The sequence below is a fragment of the Thamnophis elegans genome, chromosome 4, assembly GCF_009769535.1.
Source record: "Thamnophis elegans isolate rThaEle1 chromosome 4, rThaEle1.pri, whole genome shotgun sequence".
Lineage (NCBI taxonomy): Eukaryota > Metazoa > Chordata > Lepidosauria > Squamata > Colubridae > Thamnophis > Thamnophis elegans.
The window spans coordinates 115139977-115160671 of NC_045544.1; the positions used below are offsets into that span (position 1 = coordinate 115139977).

The 20695-nt window shown below is 43.4% G+C and overlaps 1 protein-coding gene across 12 annotated transcripts in view; it reads left to right on the forward strand.

Moving 5' to 3' along the window:
• DTNB (dystrobrevin beta) overlaps positions 1-20695 on the forward strand; it is a 126890-nt gene that overhangs the window by 33969 nt on the left and 72226 nt on the right. For 9 of the 12 annotated variants that reach the window (XM_032215968.1, XM_032215973.1, XM_032215967.1 and 6 more), the window contains one exon: positions 734-858. The exons of the other annotated variants lie outside the window; for them this stretch is intronic. In XM_032215968.1, coding sequence (XP_032071859.1) covers positions 734-858 — 125 coding nt within the window. The remainder of the gene's footprint in view (positions 1-733; positions 859-20695) is intronic. 12 annotated transcript variants of the gene reach the window in all.

Below are 20695 nucleotides of genomic sequence, written 5' to 3' on the forward strand. Positions count from 1 at the left end.
CTCCCAGCCATGTTCTAATGTCCCATGTTCTAGAGAAAGACTCTAGAACAAGGGTGTCAAACTCAATCCCACTGTGGGCCATATCAGGATTTTGTTTGCCCTCGGGGGTGGGGATGTGGGGTGTGTGGCCTGGTCATCACGGCTGATTGGGTGGGCATAGCTGGGATGGTCCCTCGCTATCTCCGGGGCAGTCCCGCAGGACAACTCTGGGCCTACCACCAGCCGAATTCTGATTCGTGTGTTTCACACATCTGCTCTAGACCAAGGTATTGGTAAGCAGGTTTGGATATGATAAATAAGAGAGGAGAGAGGGAGAATAATCTTCTGCTCAGCCTGCAACGTAATCACTGGAATATAAATTCTCCTTCTACATATGCAGTACAGTATTCACAAGGCAGTGAAATGTTGAGGAGAGAGCATGAGCCATGGACCTCTTCTAGGGCAGTGTTTCTCAACCTTGGCAACTTGAAGTCCTGTGGACTTCAACTCCCAGAATCCCCCAGCCAGCATAGAATTCTGAGAGTTGAAGTCCACAGGACTTCAAGTTGTCAAGGTTGAGAAACACTGTTCTAGGGAACCCAGGTGGGTCTCCAAGGCTGTGGCTGTGGCTTGAGCACTGAGAGTTGTTTCTTTTGAGGTTCAATTGCAGCTCTTATCTAGTGTGCTGCACAGATTGATCTGCTGTGTTAATACTAGTCTCTATGTTTAATTCTTTCTAAAAAAAAAAAAACAGAAATCGCCTGCCAAGAAGCTGAGCCATGCCATTAGTAAATCTCTTGGTTGTGTACCCACTAGAGATCCTCCTCACCCTGTATATCCGGAACAGCCAGAGAAGCCCCTTGACCTTGCCCATATAGTGTGAGTATATATCTTCATTTAAATATGATTTGTTCTGTTCAGTTTAATTGCTTTTCTTGTTGGTCAAGTGGTGTTCCCTGAGTCCTTTCCCCCTCCCCCTTGATATACATGATGCTTGTGTTCAGGAGAGGTCTAAAAATGAAATAAACTTTAGGCTTTTTAGGAGGGGGGGAGGTATAATTAAGATTTGGGTATATTGGAGCATCGACAGTTGATTTAGTGCTCTTTCAAATAATGATTATCAATTTGAGTCAGTTCTGTTTCAAATATTCATAGTATCTTAGGACTTGACTCTAACTTAGTACAGGTAGTCCTTGACCACAGTTGGGCCAAAAATTTCTGTTGCTAAGCAAGGCAGTTGTTAAGCGAGTCATGTCCCAATTTATGATCATTTTGCCACGGTTGTTAAGAAAATCACTGCAGTTATTTAGTAAATCATATGGTCATTAAGCAAATCCGGCCTCCCTCGTTTACTTGGCTTGTCAGAAGCTGGCTGGGAAGGTCACAAATGAGGATCACCTGACCCTGGGATGTTACAGCTATTGTAAATATACGCCAGTTGCCAAATGACCGAATTCTGATCACGTGACTGTGGGGATGCAGCAAAGATTTTAAATGTGAGGACTGATCATAAGTCATTTTTTTCAGTGCCATTGTAACTTTGAATGGTCACTCAATGAATGGTAGTTAATCGTGGGCTACCTGTAGTTGGTTACATTTGAATTACATATTTGTTTTTCTATAGCTAGCATTTGCAAGATTCTGTCTTTGGAGATTCTCAGTTATCTGGGTCATGGTTGTCCCAAAGGTGTTTTTTCACTTCTTACCCAAGAAGCTTCTTTAGCCACAACTCTCAGAGCTGAAGAAGCTTCTTGGATGAGAAGTGAAATGTCTTCAAAAAAAACCACCAGAAATTCCAGTTACCTCTTGAAAAAGCACCTTTGGGACAAGATTCAGTCTTCCAAAACCTCCCCCTAGATCAGTGTTTCTCAACCGTGGCAACTTGAAGATCTCTGGACTTCAAGTTGAAGAGTTGAAGTCCAGACATCTTCAAATTGCCACAGTTGAGAAACACTGCCCTAGATACTAGAAGAGTGAGAAAGTTATGATGTCTCTTTTAATGATATCTTTTGTTCCAATGGTCAGCGTGTGAACAAAATAAGAACCATGGACCTATTGCTAAGGGCATTACATAATTGTACATTATTTAATGTTCACATCTATGTCCCTGAGGGAGAACAAATACAGAATTAGAATCCAAAACAGCCATCTAAATCAGGCCAAAAGTCCAGTTCAAAGTCTTGTTCATATGTAAACAAGCACATGCCAATGAGAATTCCATAAGGAAGACACAGATGCAGTAGCATTTTGCTGTTTATTCTCCCCAACATAAGGCATTAAGGGGCATTCTGCCTCAGGCACTGTAAGTAATGCATATATACTGAATATGTAACCATTATAAGTATTGATAGTTTTATTCTACATGAAGTTTCCTTAATCCCTTCAATGCTGTTCAGATTAGTGAAGCTTGCTATACTTTGTGATAAATTCTATACTTAAACAAATCAGTTTGACAAACTTTTTTCTATCTATACTGAACCCTTAGTTTCATAATCAGTTTAATATCTGCTTACAATATAACCATACTTAATTATATGCTTAATTATATTTTTCTTTCACATCAAGCAGTCCACTAAATATCATGATCTCTTTTGTATTAGCCATTATTTAGTGGTGGAATTTGGATTAATGAAACTGGCCCCAAATTTCAGCTTGGTTTAACTGAACTGTATTTGCAACCATTATCCAGCATGGTGAGGTACTTTTGATTTCCTTAACTTTGTTTTGATCATCTTAAATAATTTGGTGCTATCACCAAATGTACTTTCTCCTTGCTCACCCCTTTGCAATAGTTATATTCCAAGGTCAATTTTTGAAATTCTATTTATTTATAAATCATATCCATATGGCCGGCTATCTCACTCTGGGCAGTGTACAATAAAATAATATTCAAAGGGAATGCCATTCAAAGCTTGTTATTGTTTAAAAGGCTACAGTAAGAGTGTTAGATATTAAGAATAAAGAAGCTACTTCAGGAGACCAACCTTCTCTGGAGACCCTGAGACCTGTTAACACAGCCACGTTTTGAGGGACTTCCAAAAAGACAGTAGGAAATGGGTCACCTTGGGAAGGAAGATGATCTATAGAGCAAGTGTTACAACAGAAAAGGTCCCTTTTCTGGATTCTGCCAGATATAACTGCTTCATAGCATACCTCTTCTGCCAGATCTGATGAGATGGACATTTGTAACTGGGAAAAGGTGGTCCCTCAAATAGCAATAGCAATAGCAATAGCAATAGCAGTAGACTTATATACCGCTTCATAGGCCTTCAGGCCTCTCTAAGCGGTTTACAGAGAGTCAGCATATTGCCCCCAACAATCTGGGTCCTCATTTTACCCACCTCGGAAGGATGGAAGGCTGAGTCAACCCTGAGCCGGTGAGATTTGAACCGCTGACCTGCTGATCTAGCAGTAGCCTGCAGTGCTGCATTTAACCACTGCGCCACCTTGGCTCATTCTAAATAACCTGTCCCCATGCCATGAAGGGTCAAAAGTCAAAACCAGCCCCATGAGTTGGACATGGAAGCAAAGTGACAGCCAATGCAAGTTGAGGAGCAGAAGTGTATAATGTGTGCCACTTCAAGGTGCTGCAGCATTCTGCACCAGTTGAAGGTTCCAGATACTTTTGAAGGGAAGCTCCATGGAGAGTGTATTATAGCAGTGCAGCCAAAAGCTGACCAGGTTGTGAATAACCAGGAATAGAGCCACAAAATTGAGGAGGGGGGAATAATTGGCACATAACACAAAGCTGTGAAAAGTCTAAGATGACCACCTACACAAGCAGGAATCTAGGAGGACCTCCAAGATGTGCACTGGGTCTATCTAGGGCAGTGCAACCCCATCTCACACTGTTCTGACCCCCCTCGTCCCACACCAACACACTCCGAGTCAAAGATACTTTACGGAATTTATTAACAGACAGACAAGTCCTTGGCAGCAAACCAGCACAGACAAGTCCGGGCAGCAATCCAACACAGATAAGCCGTGGCAGCAATCCAGCCTGCCAAGCTCACAATCCTGTTCTCCAACATTGGTTAATGCGTTGACTTCTGCAAAAGGGGCGTGTGCACAAGCATTCCTTTTATAGTCTGGACAGGAGCCTAATTACCAGCAGCTGAGTGCAATTACCTCCTGTAACTGCGCAACTGTTCCTTACGCCTATTAGCTCTCTGGTGCTGGGCATCCAGGAACAACTCACTGCTGATGTCAGGATCACACTCCCTTGTCTCCTCCCCACTGGTCCAAGGCTCAGGCGCCTCCTAGTAAGCCAACCAGTTTCTCTGTGCCCTGCTCGGAGTCAGAACCCTGTCCAGGGTCCTCCACATCCTCCAGAGCCGACTCATAGGGCCACTCGCTGTCGGAGTCTGGTGGCAGTTCCAATGGCTCCTGCTGGGCCACAACACATACCATAGCAGCATAGAAACAGAACTGACAGTAGAAAAAAGACCTAATGGTCCAGCAAGTTTTCCCTTTGAGCTTTTTGTTGTTTTCTTTTTAAGACCTCTAGGCTGGAATACTGCAATGTGCTCTACATGGGGCTGCCCTTGAAGAGCATCCGGCGACTTCAGCTAGTCCAGAATGCGGCCGCGTGAGCGATTGTGGGTGCACCTCGGTTCGCCCACATAACACCTATCCTCTGCGAGCTGCGCTGGCTACCTGTTGATCTCCGGGTGCGCTTCAAGGTGCTACTTACCACCCATAAAGCCCTTCATGGTAGTGGATCTGCGTACTTGAGAGACCGCCTCCTGCCAATTACCTCCTTGCGACCTATTAGATCGCAGAGATTAGGCCTCCTCCGAGTCCCATCTGCCAGTCAGTGTCGACTGGCAACTACACGGAGGAGAGCCTTTTCAGTAGTAGCTCCGACTCTTTGGAACGATCTCCCCGTGGAGATTCGTACCCTCACCACCGTCCAAACCTTCCGCACAGCCCTCAAGACCTGGCTATCCCGTCAGGCCTGGGGATAAAAGTCATAATCCGTCCCCACCCGAATGATGAATGTTGTGTACTATTTTTTATTTATGTATTGTTTTATGTTTTATTGTCTTGTACTCCCCTCCCTATATATTGTAAGCCGCCCTGAGTCCCCTCAGGGAAAAGGGCGGCCTATAAATAATAATAAAACCTAAAACCTAAACCTAAACCTAATTAATTAATTACTTTTTTTGATTGTTATTTATTGTTTAAATTTTTTGCTGGATGATGGACATGTGTTTATCCCAAGCATGCCTAGACTCAGTTACTGATGATTGACCCACTACCTCCACTGGAACTTGGTGCTAAGTTTCCTCTACTCTTTCTGTGAAGTAATACTTTCTAACATCAGTTTGATTTTCCCTCCTCTCTTGATTTTTGCTTAATATTGAAAATACTACCTTCCTTATTCACACCCATAATATATTTAAAAGTTTCAATCGTATACCAATGATGGTATTGTCCACAAATCAGTAGGCTCCAAAAATCCATAGGCATTTAATCTTGACAGGGTTCAGCTAAAGCTTGTTATTCCCCATCCAGACTCTCATAGCCTCCAGCCACAAGATAAATCATCCGCAGCATTGCATAACCCTCCAGGAGAAAAGATGTATAATTGAGCATCAGTAAGTGTACCTTGTCCCATGGCAACAGATGAGCTCACCTAGCAACTTCATGTAGATGTTAAACAGGAGAGGAGAGAGTACCAAACCCTGTGACATCCCCATAGCAGGTGCTGAGGATGGAATCTTTCTATCCCCCATCACCACTGACTGGACTCAACCCCAGGGAAAGGAAGAAAACCAGCCAACTCAGTGCCACCCACTCCCTATTCACTGAATTGGTCGAGAAGGATCCTATAGTCAGTGGTATTGAAAGCCGCTGAGAGGTCAAACAGAGTGAGGATTAAGTGAGCCACCCCACTAGAGGTGGGGTGGCTCACTTAATCCTCACTAGAGATCATGTTAAAAGAGAAACCAATGTTGGTTTTGCCCCCCACTCAGGCCTGAAACCAGATTGAAAAGTCTCTAGATCAGTGTTTCTCAACCTTGGCGACTTTAAGTCCTGTGGACTTCAACTCCCAGAATTCCCCAGCCAGCTGTGCTAGCTGGGGGATTCTGGGAGTTGAAGTCCACAGGACTTAAAGTCGCCAAGGTTGAGAAACACTGATCTAGATCATCCATTTCATCCAGGATTCTGTGAAGTTGTTGTGCAGTCTTCTTCTCAACAATAAGTCTTTTAAAAACCTAACTAAACAATGATAAACCCTATCTATATTGGCATTTACAAAGAATTACAAAATATTGCTAAGATGTGACTTGCCTTATAGAACCCAGGTTATTTTTTTCCCCAACATGATTCCTCTCTTGCCTGGTAATTTTGTTTCTAATAACATTTTAGATCATCTTATTAATTTTGCCTGGAACAGATGTTGAGCTAATCACTCTACAGCTTTCTAGATCACTTCTACATTTTTTTTTTAAAAATGGCATTTTCTATTTTTGACTCTGGATGAGGTAAGAGTCTCCCAGACAGTAAATTCTGGATGCTATTTAAGGTACAGTACTAGTAACCTATAAAACCTTATATGGCACAGGGCCACTCTGTTTGCAGACTTGCTCTAGGTCTCTTCTCTAAAGCAGTGCCATCTAGTGGAACCCAGGAACCATGCTTTCTCTGTTGTAGCACCTGGCCTATGGAATAGCATTCCTCTGGAATCTGTACAGTCCCAACTGTGTTAAACTTCCCCCCCCCCCAAAAAAAACCCTGGTTTTTCCTTAGGCTTTGTGGAGTTAAATAGGTGTCTTTTAATTGAGTTATAATTCTATTGTTATGCAGCCAGACTATAGTGCTTTGGTGTAATGTTGTTTAATTATTTCTTGTTTTATATTTTGTATCATGAGTCACCTCGAGTGATCAGATTGAGATGAGGTACTATATAAATTCTATAAACAAGGAAATAAATCATATCTACTTTCCAGTTGTTTGATAGAGAGCCTAGTGTTAAGGAAATCAGCTTTTAAGAACATTGGATGAAATCTCCATGGAAATGATTTAATGTTCTCTTTTATTTATCAGTATTATCTACATCTATTGTCACTCTTTGCCTCAGATTGTCTGTTCCTAAAGAACACAGGCATTTCCCCTAAGTTATCAGTACAGTGAAAGCAGACACTAATAATTTCTCACTGTCTTCTATGAATACTTTAAATGTGTTGTCTTTTGATCTGTGGTGCATTTTTTTCTATTTAGCCCCAAAAAAAAAAAAAATCCAGTTTCAAAAGCAAAGTTTTCTGCAGTAGTTTCCCTTTCACTGATTAACTACTTTGATGATTCTTGGAATTGATAAAACATTTTCTGACTTGCAATATACTTGTTTATAATGATTTTCTCATTCAACTCCCTTCCCCATTTTCTTTTACAAATCTCTTCAATTTAATAATGAATGAGTTTGCAACCTTCATTAGATAAAGTATCTGAAATGCCTGACACTATATTGTTTAACATACAAGGTAATCACTCAGGACTTGGACAGAAGTAGGGATGTTTGGAAGAGAAACTATGTATGTACCCTGTGTCCCGGAAAATTAGACCTCCCCAGATAATAAGCCCAATCGGGCTTTTGAGCACATGTGTCAGAGGAGTACAGGGCCCTGGTCTCAGGTTGTTGTTGCTAAATGCCAGGTTGGTTGTGAACAAAGCTCCCCTCATCCAAGATTTAATATTGGACGAGGAGGCAGACCTGGCATGTATAACTGAAACCTGGCTGGGCCAAGAGGGGGGTGTCCCCCTCTCAGAAATGTGCCCAGATGGGTTTCAGGTGCTCCACCAACCACGACACCAGTTAAGGGGTGGGGGAGTAGCAGTTATCGTCCGAATGTCGTTAGTTCCTCGTAGGATCCCTGCCCCAGAGATTGTGGGGTGTGAGTCTCTCCTCTTGGAGAGTTGGACCTAAGGGTTCAATTGGGCTTGCTGTTGACGTACCTGCCTCCCAGCTGCGTCACGATAGCCCTGCCTGTGCTACTAGAGGCAGTAACCGGGTTGGCGGTGAAGTTCCCCAGACTTATGGTATTGGGGGACTTTAATCTGCCGTCTCTCGGTGAATGCTCAGATGGGGCACAGGAGTTCGTGGCTTCAATAACAACCATGGACCTGACCCAGGTAGTTCAGGGTCCAACTCATAGGGCAGGACACACGCTTGACCTTGTATTTCTCTCGGGGCAGTGGAGATGTGATCTTGATTTAAGGGGAATAGAGACCTTGCCCTTGTCATGGTCAGATCACTCCTTGCTGAGGCTTGACTTCAGGACACTACCCTCCCCCCATTGCAGGGAGGTGGAGCCGATTAAGTGGTTCCACCCCAGGCACCTGATGGACCCTGAGGGGTTTCAGAGGGAGCTTGGAGAGATACCTGACTCCCTTGTCCGCAATCCGGCAGAGTCTTTGGTCGCTGCCTGGAATAGTGTGGCGGCTGGAGCATTGGATCGGATTGCGCCTTTGAGGCCTCTCCACGGCAGCGGATCCAGGAGGGCACCTTGGTTTACCGAGGAACTCCGGGAGATGAAGTGCCAAAAGAGATGCCTAGAGCGACGTTGGAGGACTAGTAACTCTGAGTCTGATCGATCACTATTAAGAGCCTTTATTAGGACTTATCTAGTGGCGATATGGGCGGCAAAATGTGTGCATTTTTCTGCTCTTATTGCGTCCGCGGAATCTCACCGCCCTGTTTAGGGTGACCCGCTCCCTCCTGAAAGGTGAGGAGGCGGGGGAACCCTTGCAGGGAAGAACTGAGGAGTTTGTTCAGTTTCTGTCAGATAAAATCACTCAGATTTGGACAGACCTGGACTCCGTTTGGGCAATGCCAGCCGAGATGCCGAGGGCTAGTCTTAATCAGATTTTTTGGGATGAGTTTGAATTTGTCACCCCTGAGGAAGTGGACAAGGCCATGGGAGCAATGAGGGCCTCCACCTGTTTATTGGACCCGTGCCCCTCCTGGCTGGTTTCGACCAGCAGAGAGGTGACACGAGGCTGGCTCCAGATGATTATCAACGCATCTTTGCAGGAGGGGTTTTTCCCGCAACCATTAAAGGAAGCAGTCGTGAGACCCCTCCTCAAGAAGCCTTCCCTGGACCCAGCTGTTTTGAAAAACTATCATCCCGTCTCCAACCTTCCTTTTTTAGGGAAGGTTGTTGAGAAGGTGGTGGAGCTTCAACTCTGATGGACCTTGAATGAAACAGATTATCTAGACTCCTTTCAGTCTGGTTTCAGACCCAGGTACAGCACGGAAACTGCTTTGGTCGCCCTGACCGACGATTTCTGGTGGGCCAGGGATAGAGGATATTCCTCTATCCTGGTTCTTCTTGACCTCTCAGCGGCTTTTGATACCATTGACCATGGTATCCTTCTGCGACGCCTGGGGGAGGTGGGAGTGAGAGGCACCGTATTATGGTGGTTCTCCTCTTACCTCTCTGACAGGTCGCAGTTGGTGTTGGTCGGGGGGCAGAGGTCGACCCCTAGGCCCCTCGAGTGTGGTGTGCCGCAGAGTTCAGTCCTGTCCCCCCTCCTATTTAACATCTACATGTTTCAGAAGTTTTATTTTCTTTTAAAACAAACATTTCATCATTCCTCAATCAGTGAGACATCGGAGTACAATTTTTTTGTGTGTCAAAATAGTTCTAGTTTACCACCAAATTCTTGTCTAGCCTAATGTATACCCCTTCCTCCCTCCACCCTCCTCCCCAAACCCCCTCCTCCTTCCCCCCCCCCGACTTCCCAGAACCCGTACATGGTATGGATTTTTAACAAACACAGTCTAAAATCTATTGAGAAAAAAGAAATAAAGAAATTAATGACATCTCTACATTGATCTTAGCTTCTTCTTGCTGAGCTAACTTTAAACAATTTAAATCATTTCTGATCTTAAACATAGGCTAACTGGAATTTCTTGGTCCTGTATTTATTTTGTATATAGTCAATCCATTTTTTCCAGTCTCGTTTATATCTCTCATTTGAGTGATCTTTAAGATATGCATGCAAGATTAACATCTACATGAAGCCGCCGGGTGAGATCATGTGACAGCATGGGGTAAAGTATCATCAATATGCTGATGATACTCAATTATATCTTTCTGCCCCTTGCCAGCTCAATGAAGCAGTGGACGTGATGTGCCGATGTCTGGAGGCTGTTAGGGTCTGGATGGGGGCGAACAAACTTGTGCTCAATCCTGATAAGACTGAGTGGTTTTGGATGTTGCCCCCGAAGGACTGTTTGGATAGTCCATCCTTAACCCTGGGGGGAGAAAATTTACACCCCTCAGAGAGGGCTCGCAATTTGGGAGTCCTCCTGGATTCGCAGCTGAAATTGGAACATCATCTGTTGGCTGTGACCAGGGGGGCTTTTGGCCAAGTTCGTCTGGTGCACCAATTGCGGCCCTATTTGGATCGGGATGCGCTTCTAACGGTCACTCATGCCTTTGTCACCTCGAGGGTGGATTATTGTAACACGCTCTACATGGGCTTACCCTTGAAAAGCGTTCAGAGACTGCAGTTAGTTCAGAATGCGGCTGCACGGGTGATAGTGGGTGTGCCGAGGTACACCTACGTTACACCTATCCTCCGTGAGCTGCACTGGTTACCTATTGGTCTCCGGATTCAATTCAAGGTGTTAGTTATCATCTTTAAAGCCCTACATGGCTTAGGGCCAGGATACCTTCGAGACCACCTGCTGACACATACCTCCCAGCGACCAGTAAGATCCCATAGATTGAGCCTCCTTCGGGTGCCGTCGGCCAAACCATGTCGGCTGGCAGGCCCTCGGAGGAGAGCCTTCTCAGTGCTGCTCCGACTCTTTGGAACTAGCTCCCCCCGGAAATCCGGACCATACCCACTCTGATGGCCTTCAGGAAAGCCGTAAAAACTTGGCTGTTCTGGCAGGCTTGGGGCTGTTGACCTCACTGTTGAGGTCCGGCCCCGACTAGAATGAATTATGAGGGATGACTGTTGTCATAAATTGTATTGTTGTTTTGTTTTTGTATATTTTCTTGTAAGCCGCCCGGAGTCCTTTGGGATTGGGCGGCATATAAAAGCTTTAAATAAATACATAATAAATAAATAAATAAATAAGCCATGCCCTGAAAATAATCCCTCCCCTAATATATTTAAATATATGCACAGCTTGTCCCCATCATTTCCTGGGGGGGGGGGAGAAGAGGGGAACATGCCCCCCACCCCCACCCCCATGCACCTGCCATCCACGTGGAACAGCCTTGCAGAGGCTGTTCTCGCAAACCCTATCTACTGCGCCCCTTCTCCTAGTGGCAGCCACAAAAAGAGCGGCCAACCCAGTGACGCTATGGCTGGCAAGAGAGTGCCAGAAACAGAGACAGAACTTCCAGCCCTCTCTGGATCAGCTGATCTGTGGGCTGAGGTTAAGGGGCCTCCTGCAACTCAAAAATAATAAGACCTCTCCGAAAATAAGAGGGGTCAAAAGAAAATAAGACCCTTCTTTTCCCTGTCTGATACCGGGGAAACATGGTATTATGGTAAAAACTACACAGCATTGCTGTTTTCTCAGGCTGAACTTGATGATGTGATGAACTCTCTGCTGAAGTTTCTTACTTAGATTTGCCCTCCGTAAAGGGAAGCATAAAATATACAGCATATCAAGCAGCATGTTTGTGAGCACTTGGCTAATTATCCAATTAACTAAGTCAGCAGGGGCTTGGCCAAAACAAATCATGCCAGATTAACGGTGTTTATTGAACTGTAGTTTAATAGATTAGGGGAATACCACTATGTCTGGAATTACACAGTGGCTTATTTATGAAAGTTTCAATAAAATGGTAAAATATGAGCTAAATAATATGTTCATTAAATAGACTCATACTTGGTTGAATAAATGTGCCCAATGCAAGGTTCATTAATGGCTTTACTTCAGCCTGAAGGAAAATATCAAATGTGATGCTATGGGACTCTTTCCTGAGCACCATGCTGTTTAACATTTTTATCAATGACTTGAACGAATGTTCTGACCTAGGCTTCCTGAGACAGTAAAAAGCACAGGCTTAGTCCCAAAATCCCTCTTTTTATTTCAACGGCTGTGAATTATGTTCATTCACAGCCCGTAATGAGTCACAAATAGTTTGTAAAGAGTCCGACAAAAGTCTGCCAAAGTCTTTTGGGATAAGGCTGATGAGTACCCACCTTTATCTGCCTTGAAACGCTGCCAAAGACCTAATTGCCAATTAGCTTTGCAAGTCCACATGGAGCACAGAGTCAAAACGGAGCTTCAGAATTTAAACCGACCAGAACAAACAAAGTTGCTTCCTGCAAAGGCTCACGTGCCTTTGCTATGTCTTATGGGAGAGGCCAATCATCTCCAAGCCTTACTCCCAAGTTGCCCCTTTTGTTTTAACTGTTCTTGCCTTCTGGCAGCTCTGTGCATGTGCACACTGGGAACAGGCTCTCCCTGTTCCTCTGCCTCACTGATGTCCGAATCAGAGGCTCCGGAAGCAGCACGTAACTCTCTGCCTCTGATGCAAAGCCCTCATCTGAGCCTTCCCCAGACTTCAGGACTGGCCCATGTTCCTCCCCAACTTCCTCACTGTCAGACTCTGCTGCCAGCTCCGCAGGCTGCTGGCAGACCACAAGAACAAAGAAGTTGAGAAGAGAGTTTCAAATTTGCAGATGACATAAAACTACAAAGGACATCTAATACTGCAGATGAACGAGAGAGGGATTGGATTTTTTTTTTTAGAAAACCTTGAACAATAGACTGAAATTAATATAATGGAATTGAATACAAATAAATGTAAAGCTCTGCATCTGGGTAGCAGAAAAGAAAGTCGCAAGAATAGGAAGGACCAGGCTTGGCAGCAATATATGTGGATGGTATCTGAGTGTGTCCTTCTTGGACAAAAGCTAATCATGAGCCAGCAATACAATGAAACTTTTAAAAGCACTCTTGGAAATACATTAGCAGGAGAATAGAGTCCTCATCATGAGAAGAATTGTTCCACCAATGTTCTTCTGACCAGTCCCATTTGGAGTTTAGTGTCCAGCTTTGGCCAATCCTGTCCAAAAAGGACAATGAAATATTGGATAATACAAATAAAACCAGAGGCATAAAGGAAAAAATCCTAATCAATCATTCTAAAAATAATGCAGCCCGCAAGAGTAGCAGCCCAATCTTAACCCAAAAGCTGGCAGATAGTGTCACTTTTAAGATTTGTTTTGAACACAGACAGTGTTGAGGCCAGATAAATCTTGGGGCAATGTTGTTCCCAAGGGCAAGTGCTTTGAAAGGATGACCTTATTTAATAGATGGGGCCTGGAGCACGCGGCCCAATTGTACAGGATGGGCAGAAATCACAGAAGTCAAAGTTAGGCTATAAAACCTAACAAATACAATTACAGCTTTTTATTTCTCTATTTTAAGGGACATGGTGACTCAGTGGCTAAGATGCTGACCTTGTCCATCAGAAAGGTCGACAGTTTAGCGGTTCAAATCCCTCGCGCTGTGTAATTGAGTGAGCCCCCGTTACTTGTCCCAGCTTCTGCCAACCTAGCAGTTCAAAAGCATGTAAAAATGCAAGTAGAAAAAATAGGGACCATCTTTGGTGGGAATGTAACAGCGTTCCACGCACCTTCGGCATTTAGTCATGCCAGCCATATGACCATGGAGACGTCTTCGGACAGCGCTGGCTCTTCGGCTTTGAAACAGAGCTGAGCACCACCCGCTAAAGTCAGGAACGACTAGCACATATGTGCAAGGGGAACCTTTACCTTTATTTATCTATTTTAGAAAATTTATATAGCCACCCACTCTCAGTGGCTCAAGGTGACTTACAAAAATAATATCTCTGTATACCAACAATAAAAAACCCCACCCCCATAAACCCCTACTCCCCTTTTATTCTCACCTCCCACTTTTTATTCTCCTTTATTAAACCCTAAATGGAACTCATAATTCTGGGCCAGTAGAATCACATAGCAGTAATAATTACTCCATTTCTCCTAAGTAAAATATAATGCTAGGACTTGGTATACCTGTTCATACCCAGAAGAGTTCTATAATTCTGATGTATGAAATGCAGTATTAATATACTTGAGCAGCTGGCGGTACTTGAGAGACCACCTGCTGCCAATTACCTCCCAAAGACCCATTAGATCACACAGAGTGGGCCTCCTCCGGGTTCCGTCTACTAGCCAATGTCATCTGGCTACTACCCGGGGGAGGGCCTTCTTTGTGGCGGCTTCGGCCCTTTGGAACGAGCTCCCCGCAGAGATTCGGACCCTCACCTCTCTCCAGGCCTTCCGAAAAGCCGTTAAAACCTGGCTGTGTCGGCAGGCCTGGGGTCGATGAGTTCCCTTCCCTTCTTGAATCGTGTGGCTGTTGGTTGTTTTAAATTCCCTGTATTTTTTGTTGTAGTTCTTGTGTTTCCCTTCCCCTCCTTTGGGTTTGTGCGCCGCCCTGAGTCCCGCCGGGAATAGGGCGGCATATAAATAAAATGAACCTTGAACCTTGAACCTTAAATGGCTTGTTGGCTTTGTCCCTTATCTGCGTTACAGGTAGTCCTCAATTAACAACAATAATTGGGACTTGGAACTCTGTTGCTAAGCGAAGCAGTCATAAAGTACAGTGTCATGTAACTGCTGACTCACTGCTGGTTCTCAATGATCTTTGTTTGTCAGCAGTTGGCAGTGAAGGTTGCAAATGGTGTTCACATGACCAGGGGAATTGTGAGCCAGTTGCAAAGCACCCAATCACAAACACATGATCATGATGAGGACACTGCAATGGCCGCAAGACTAGCCTTGAAGTCTCCTCATTCAACACTATCATGATAGCAGTCTTTCAATATCTCAGGGGTTGCCATAAAGAAGAGGGAGTCAAGCTATTCTCCAAGGCACCTGAGTGCAGAACTAGAAGCAATGGGTGGAAACTAATCAAGGAGAGAAGCAACTTAGAACTGAGGAGAAATTTCCTGACAGTTAGAACAATTAATCAGTGGAACAGCTTGCCTCCAGAAGTTGTGAATGCCCCAACACTGGAAGTCTTTAAGAAGAGATTGGATAGCCATGTGTCTGAAACGGTATAGGGTTTCCTGCCTAGGCAGGGGGTTGGATTAGAAGACCTCCAAGGTCACTTCCAACTCTGCTATTGTATTGTATTGTATAACTTGTTGCTGAATGAATGGTTGTTACTCAAGAACTACCTGTAATTTATGTTACGTTTCTCTGAATTAGCATTTTTAACATTTTCCCAGCCTCCGATAAAGCATTTTTAAGGAGAGTAAAGTGATATACAGTAATAATTCCCATCCGAGCCTTAGGATTTACCGTAAGCATAATAGCAGATTAATTTATTTGCACTGAACTACTGCACACCCGAACAACTAGACACAAGAACAGTTTTTCCCCGAACATCATCACTCTGCTAAACAAATAATTCCCTCAACACTGTCAAACTATTTACTAAGTCTGCATTACTATTAATCTTCTCATTATTCCTATCACCCATCTCCTCCCACTTACGACTCTATGACTGTAACTTTGTTGCTTGTATCCTTACAATTTATATTGATTGCTTATTTGTACCCTATGACTATCATTAAGTATTGTACCTTATGATTCATGACTAATGTATCTTTTCTTTTATGTACACTGAGAGCATATGAACCAAAGACAAATTTGTTGTGTGTCCAATCACGCTTGGCCAATAAAGAATTTATTCTGCTCTATTTCCATTTGCTAAAATATTTATGTACTATAATTGTGATGACCTCTCTGTGTTAATAAACCACCATGAAACTGACTTGATATGTAACCTCTTAAAGCATATTTGTTAGGAAGAAAATAACACTGAGGTTAATGGGAGTTGCTTCCAGGTATTTTGGCACAAAAGCAGTCTTCCTTTGATTATAGGGAACTGGAAGGAACAGCCAGAGTAGGTGAAATCTTTTGGTTGGATATATATATAGTTGTAATTCAACATAAAGAAAAGTGCCTCGTAATTGAAGTTATTATTTGAAATACAATTATTAGTTGTTGTAATTCAGTACATCATTATAGGTAATCCTGTACTTACAACAGTTCATTTAAGGACTGCTCAAAGTTACAGCACTGAAAGAAGTGACTTTGACCATTTTTCACCCTTACGCCTGTTGCAGCATCCCCATGGTCACATTATTTGCATTCAGATGCTTGACAACTAGTTCATATTTATGACGGTTGCATTGTTCCAGAATCATGTGATCATGTTTTGCAAACTTCTGACAAGCAAAATCAGTGGGGAAGCCAGATTCACTTAACAACCAGGTTACTAATTTAACAACCAGTGATTCACTTAACAAATGTGGCAAGAAAAGTCACAAAATAGGGTAAAACTCACTTAACAAATGTCTCACTTACCATCATAAATTCTGGGCTCAATTGTGGTTGTAAGTTGAAGACTACCTATACTCCGATGTTTTTGACAGTCACCAGAGTAATCCTTAAGTAGATAAATCTTGTTTTCCTCTGGATTGCAGCTCTGCTATGTGAATTGTGGGAAGAGAAAAATAAAATAAAAAGCAGGGCTTATTTAAAATTCAGAATAAAAGTTATGCTGTAAATTATTCAATTCCTAATACTGCGTGGGTACTAAAAAAGATACTATTTCTGTTTTTAGACTGTTGTTAAATTGCCATGATTCTCCAGATTAACTATTGTTTAAAATAAATTGGGCACAAATACTTTCCTGATGTAGCTCTTCATTATCGCTAAAGAGTAGAACAATTTGGACTGATGGCTATAGGTAAACTCAGAGTCTCCCATTTAAACATTGTTTAATATGCTAGCCTATTCCTACCAGGAAATAAAATGGCATCTTGATACACCACAAGCAAGAAAGGAGGTCTGACAGCTTTGACTGGCTGGAGAAATTAAAAATATTGCAGGAAATTAACATTGGAATTAGAGGTTCTGCTGTCTGCCTTGCCCAAGCACTGTAGATCATGTGTGCAATCAAGAATGCTATATAAGCACCGTGGTGATGCAGTGGTTAGAATGTAGTATTGCAGGCTAATTCTGCTGACTGCCAGCAGTTCAGCAGTTCGAGTCTCACCGGCTCAAGGTTGAGACAGTTTTCCTTCCTTCCGAGGTGGGTAAAATGAGGACCCAGATTGTTGGGGGCAATATGCTGATTCTGTAAACCGCTTAGAGAGAGCTGTAAAGCACTGTGAAGCAGTATATAACTCTAAGTGCTATTGCTATATAGTACAATATGTGTGTGTGTGCGTGTGTATGTGTATGTATGTATGTATGTATGCATGTATGCATGAATCAGTTAACTGGCTGATTCATTCATTCTTTCTGTCATTCCTATTCTATTTATAAAATGCCAAGACAACTAATAAATCCAACCCACTAGTTCCTATAAAACATAAAAAACATGCACATCATTTTTAGCATTGAAGCATGCCCAGCAAAATATGCAGAAAATAAACAGCAAAATTAATCAAAACAATGAGTAAGGGCAGATTGGAAATGTGCATTCTCTGTTGTAGCACCTCTAGCACAGCACCCGCTCAGACACACATTCTACTCCTACCCTTCAAATGTTCTGGCAGTCTCTTAAAACCAGGCTCTGTTCCCGGAGTGGTGTTCGGGATTGCCCCTGGCAATTGCAATTGCCCACAGCCATTTTTCCCTGAATGTTATTTATGTTGTTTTGTCCAGATAATCATGTTTCTTTGTAAAATTATGTATCCTTTTAAATATTGGAGCTACCCAGTCTTTTTGAAGTTGCTTGAACATCAGAGTCCAATAAATAAATAGATGTTCAACAGACACAGCAGTGGCAAGCCGTAGCATGCTTAATTTTCTACTACAGATAGTCCTCAAGTTGTGAAGGAAAGTGGGACCAGAACAGGGGTGGGTTCCTGCCAGTTCTAACCTCTTCTATAGAAGAGGTTCCACAAATCTACAGTGCTGTTTAGAACCGGTTCCAGCTCCCCCCCTTCCCCGCCCGTCCGCACATCATCAAGATGAAGAGCGAGAGGAGGAATTCTGGAAATTGAAGTCCACAAGTTTTAAAGCTGTCACGTTTGGACACCCCTGGGGTTTTTTTTCCTAAAGGGCTAGGAGTGCAAGGGTCTTGTAACTTGACAGCTTTAAGACTTGCACACTTCAGTGCCAGAGTTCCTGAGCCAACATGACTGGAGAAGGAATTCTGGGAGTTGAAGTCCACAAGTCTTAAAGCTGTCAAGTTTGAACACCCCTGGTTTTTGTTCCCTAAAGGGTTAGGGGTGCAAGGGTCTTGTAACTTGACAGCTTTAAGACTTGTGTGCTTCAAATGCCAGAGTTTCTCCGTCAACATTTTGGTTGCTAAGCAAAAGCGTTGTTAAGTGAGTTTCACAACATTTTACAAGTTGACCACGCCCACCCAGTCACATGGCTGGCAAGTCACTCCCACCCGGTCACAGGGCCAGCAAGCCACTCCCACCCAGTCACATGGCCGGAAAGCCACTCCCACAAAGCAGGCCACACCTACAGAAGAGGTTCTAAAAAAATTTGAAATCCACCACTGGACCAGAATTTCCGTTGCTAAGCAATGCAGTCATAAAGTGCAATGTCAGGTGACCACACTGCTTAGTGACAGCAATCCCTGCAATTGCCATTGCTGTTATCAAGTAATGATCATCCTTCATTAAGTGAGCACTTCTTTCCAACTTCCTGCCGGCTTCCAACAAGCAAAATCAGTGGGGAAGCCGGCAGGAAGTTGCAGGTCCAAGGTACAGTAGCTTGCAAGCAGGCATGCAGGCTGGTAAGTAGCTGCTGCTGGGTGAGAGAGGATGCACATGGGTGCACAAGTGGTGGGGAAATTCAGTTGTTTGGGTGCCCATTGCCAGATAGTGTGTGAGTGGTGTGGGAGGTGTGGCTTGAATACAGTGGGGCTTTGGATGGCTGCTGCAAGAAGCGGGGGGAGGATACAGGAGTGTAATGGAATGTGTGAATGTCCTTGGGGGATAAGAATAAGACATGCTGCCTAGGAAACTATCAGACAAGAGGGAGAGGATTCCCCAATGGTCCTAGGAAGAAACTGAGGAGGAATCTGCCCTATTTGATCAGTCTGAAATAAGGCAGGGGAGATTGTACCTTCAAGATTGACGTCAGAGAGGAAACACAACAAGATGAGCTAATTCTGATTTATTGAAAGGCTAAATTAACAGAATCTTGAACGTCCGAAGGTACAAGCTTCCCACTGCCACTTTTAACCACCTGATCAATGGCGGAGGAGACGTGGTGGAGTTTTGGGTTGCAGCTGTTGGGTGGGAGAGGGGTGTGTGAATAGCTGGATGGGGTGTGCAAGTGGGAGAGACCTGACCAATGTGCAACCTTCCCTACTGGCTTCCCCATTGATTATACTTGTGGTAAACCAGCAGGGAGAATTGCAAATCATGATCCACATGACTGCAGTCATTGTATGAGCCAGTTACAAAATACTTAGATTGTAATCATGTGACTCTGAAGTTGCTAGGATGGCTGGATCTTCAAGGGCTGGCCCTAACCACTTGTTTAGCACTATTGTAACTCCAAAAAGTCATTGAATGAATTATTGTTAATCAAAGACTTCCTTCAAAACATCAGCTTTCAGGGTTGCCTATAGAAGAGCCATGGTGGCTCAGTGGTTAGAATGCAGTACTGCAGGCTACTTATGCTGACTGCCGGCTGCCGGCAGTTTGAGTCTCACGGGCTCAAGATTGACTCATCCTTCCAAGGTTGGTAAAATGAGGACCCAGATTGTTGGGAGCTGTGAAGCAGTATATAAGTCTAAGTGCTATTGCTATAGACAACTGCTGACAAAGCCTGTTGCAATCTCACACATCCCACCTCAGAAAATTCCAAAGTGATTCTAATGTTCACACTTAACTATAAAATGAATCAATAAAATCCTGATTTCTAACATCAAAGGGTGGCATCCATATAATGTAAAGGGTGGTGGGTTGTTTTTTTTTTTTTTGGACATTCATGTAAGAAATCATATAAGTATTTCTTTTAAAGAAGAAAGGGTTTAAAATGTGAACCCCAAAGGGATTCATGGATGATTCCAGCTGCTCCTCAAAGAGACTGATGAAAAGATAAAGGTGTTATTGTATTTGCATATGAGTAATCAAGCCATTTCCTTCTTGGATAACTGACTTACCTCTGCTTCTGCCGCACACTATTGAAATTCTCTTAACTGCCACAAAGGAAGTTTTCACTATTCTGCTTTTTATTCTCTGAATATTTAAAAGCTCTTGATGATCTGATGAAGTCAGAACTTCATTCCTCCCTCCCTATTTTACCCTAAAAGAGTTGAGATTACTTAGAGCAGTGTTTCTCAACCTAGTCAACTTGAAGATGTCTGGACTTCAACTCCCAGAATCCCCCAGCCAGCAAATGCTGGCTGGGGAATTCTGGGAGTTGAAGTCCAGACATCTTCAAGTTGACAAGGTTGAGAAACACTGACTTAGAGGCAATGGTCCATGTTAAATGTTAAATGCTAATTGATGTTACATTCCGTTGTTACTTTCATAATTTGTAGGAGACTGAGTTCAAATACTTCCTTAGCTATGAAAACCAGCTGGATCATTTTGGGACAGTTACTCTCTCTCTCAGTTCAACCTACCTCACAGAGTTGTTGTGAGGAAAATAAGAGGAGGAAGGTTCACTGCCTTGAGTTATTTATAAAAACAATAAGGTAGTGTTGGAAAAAATG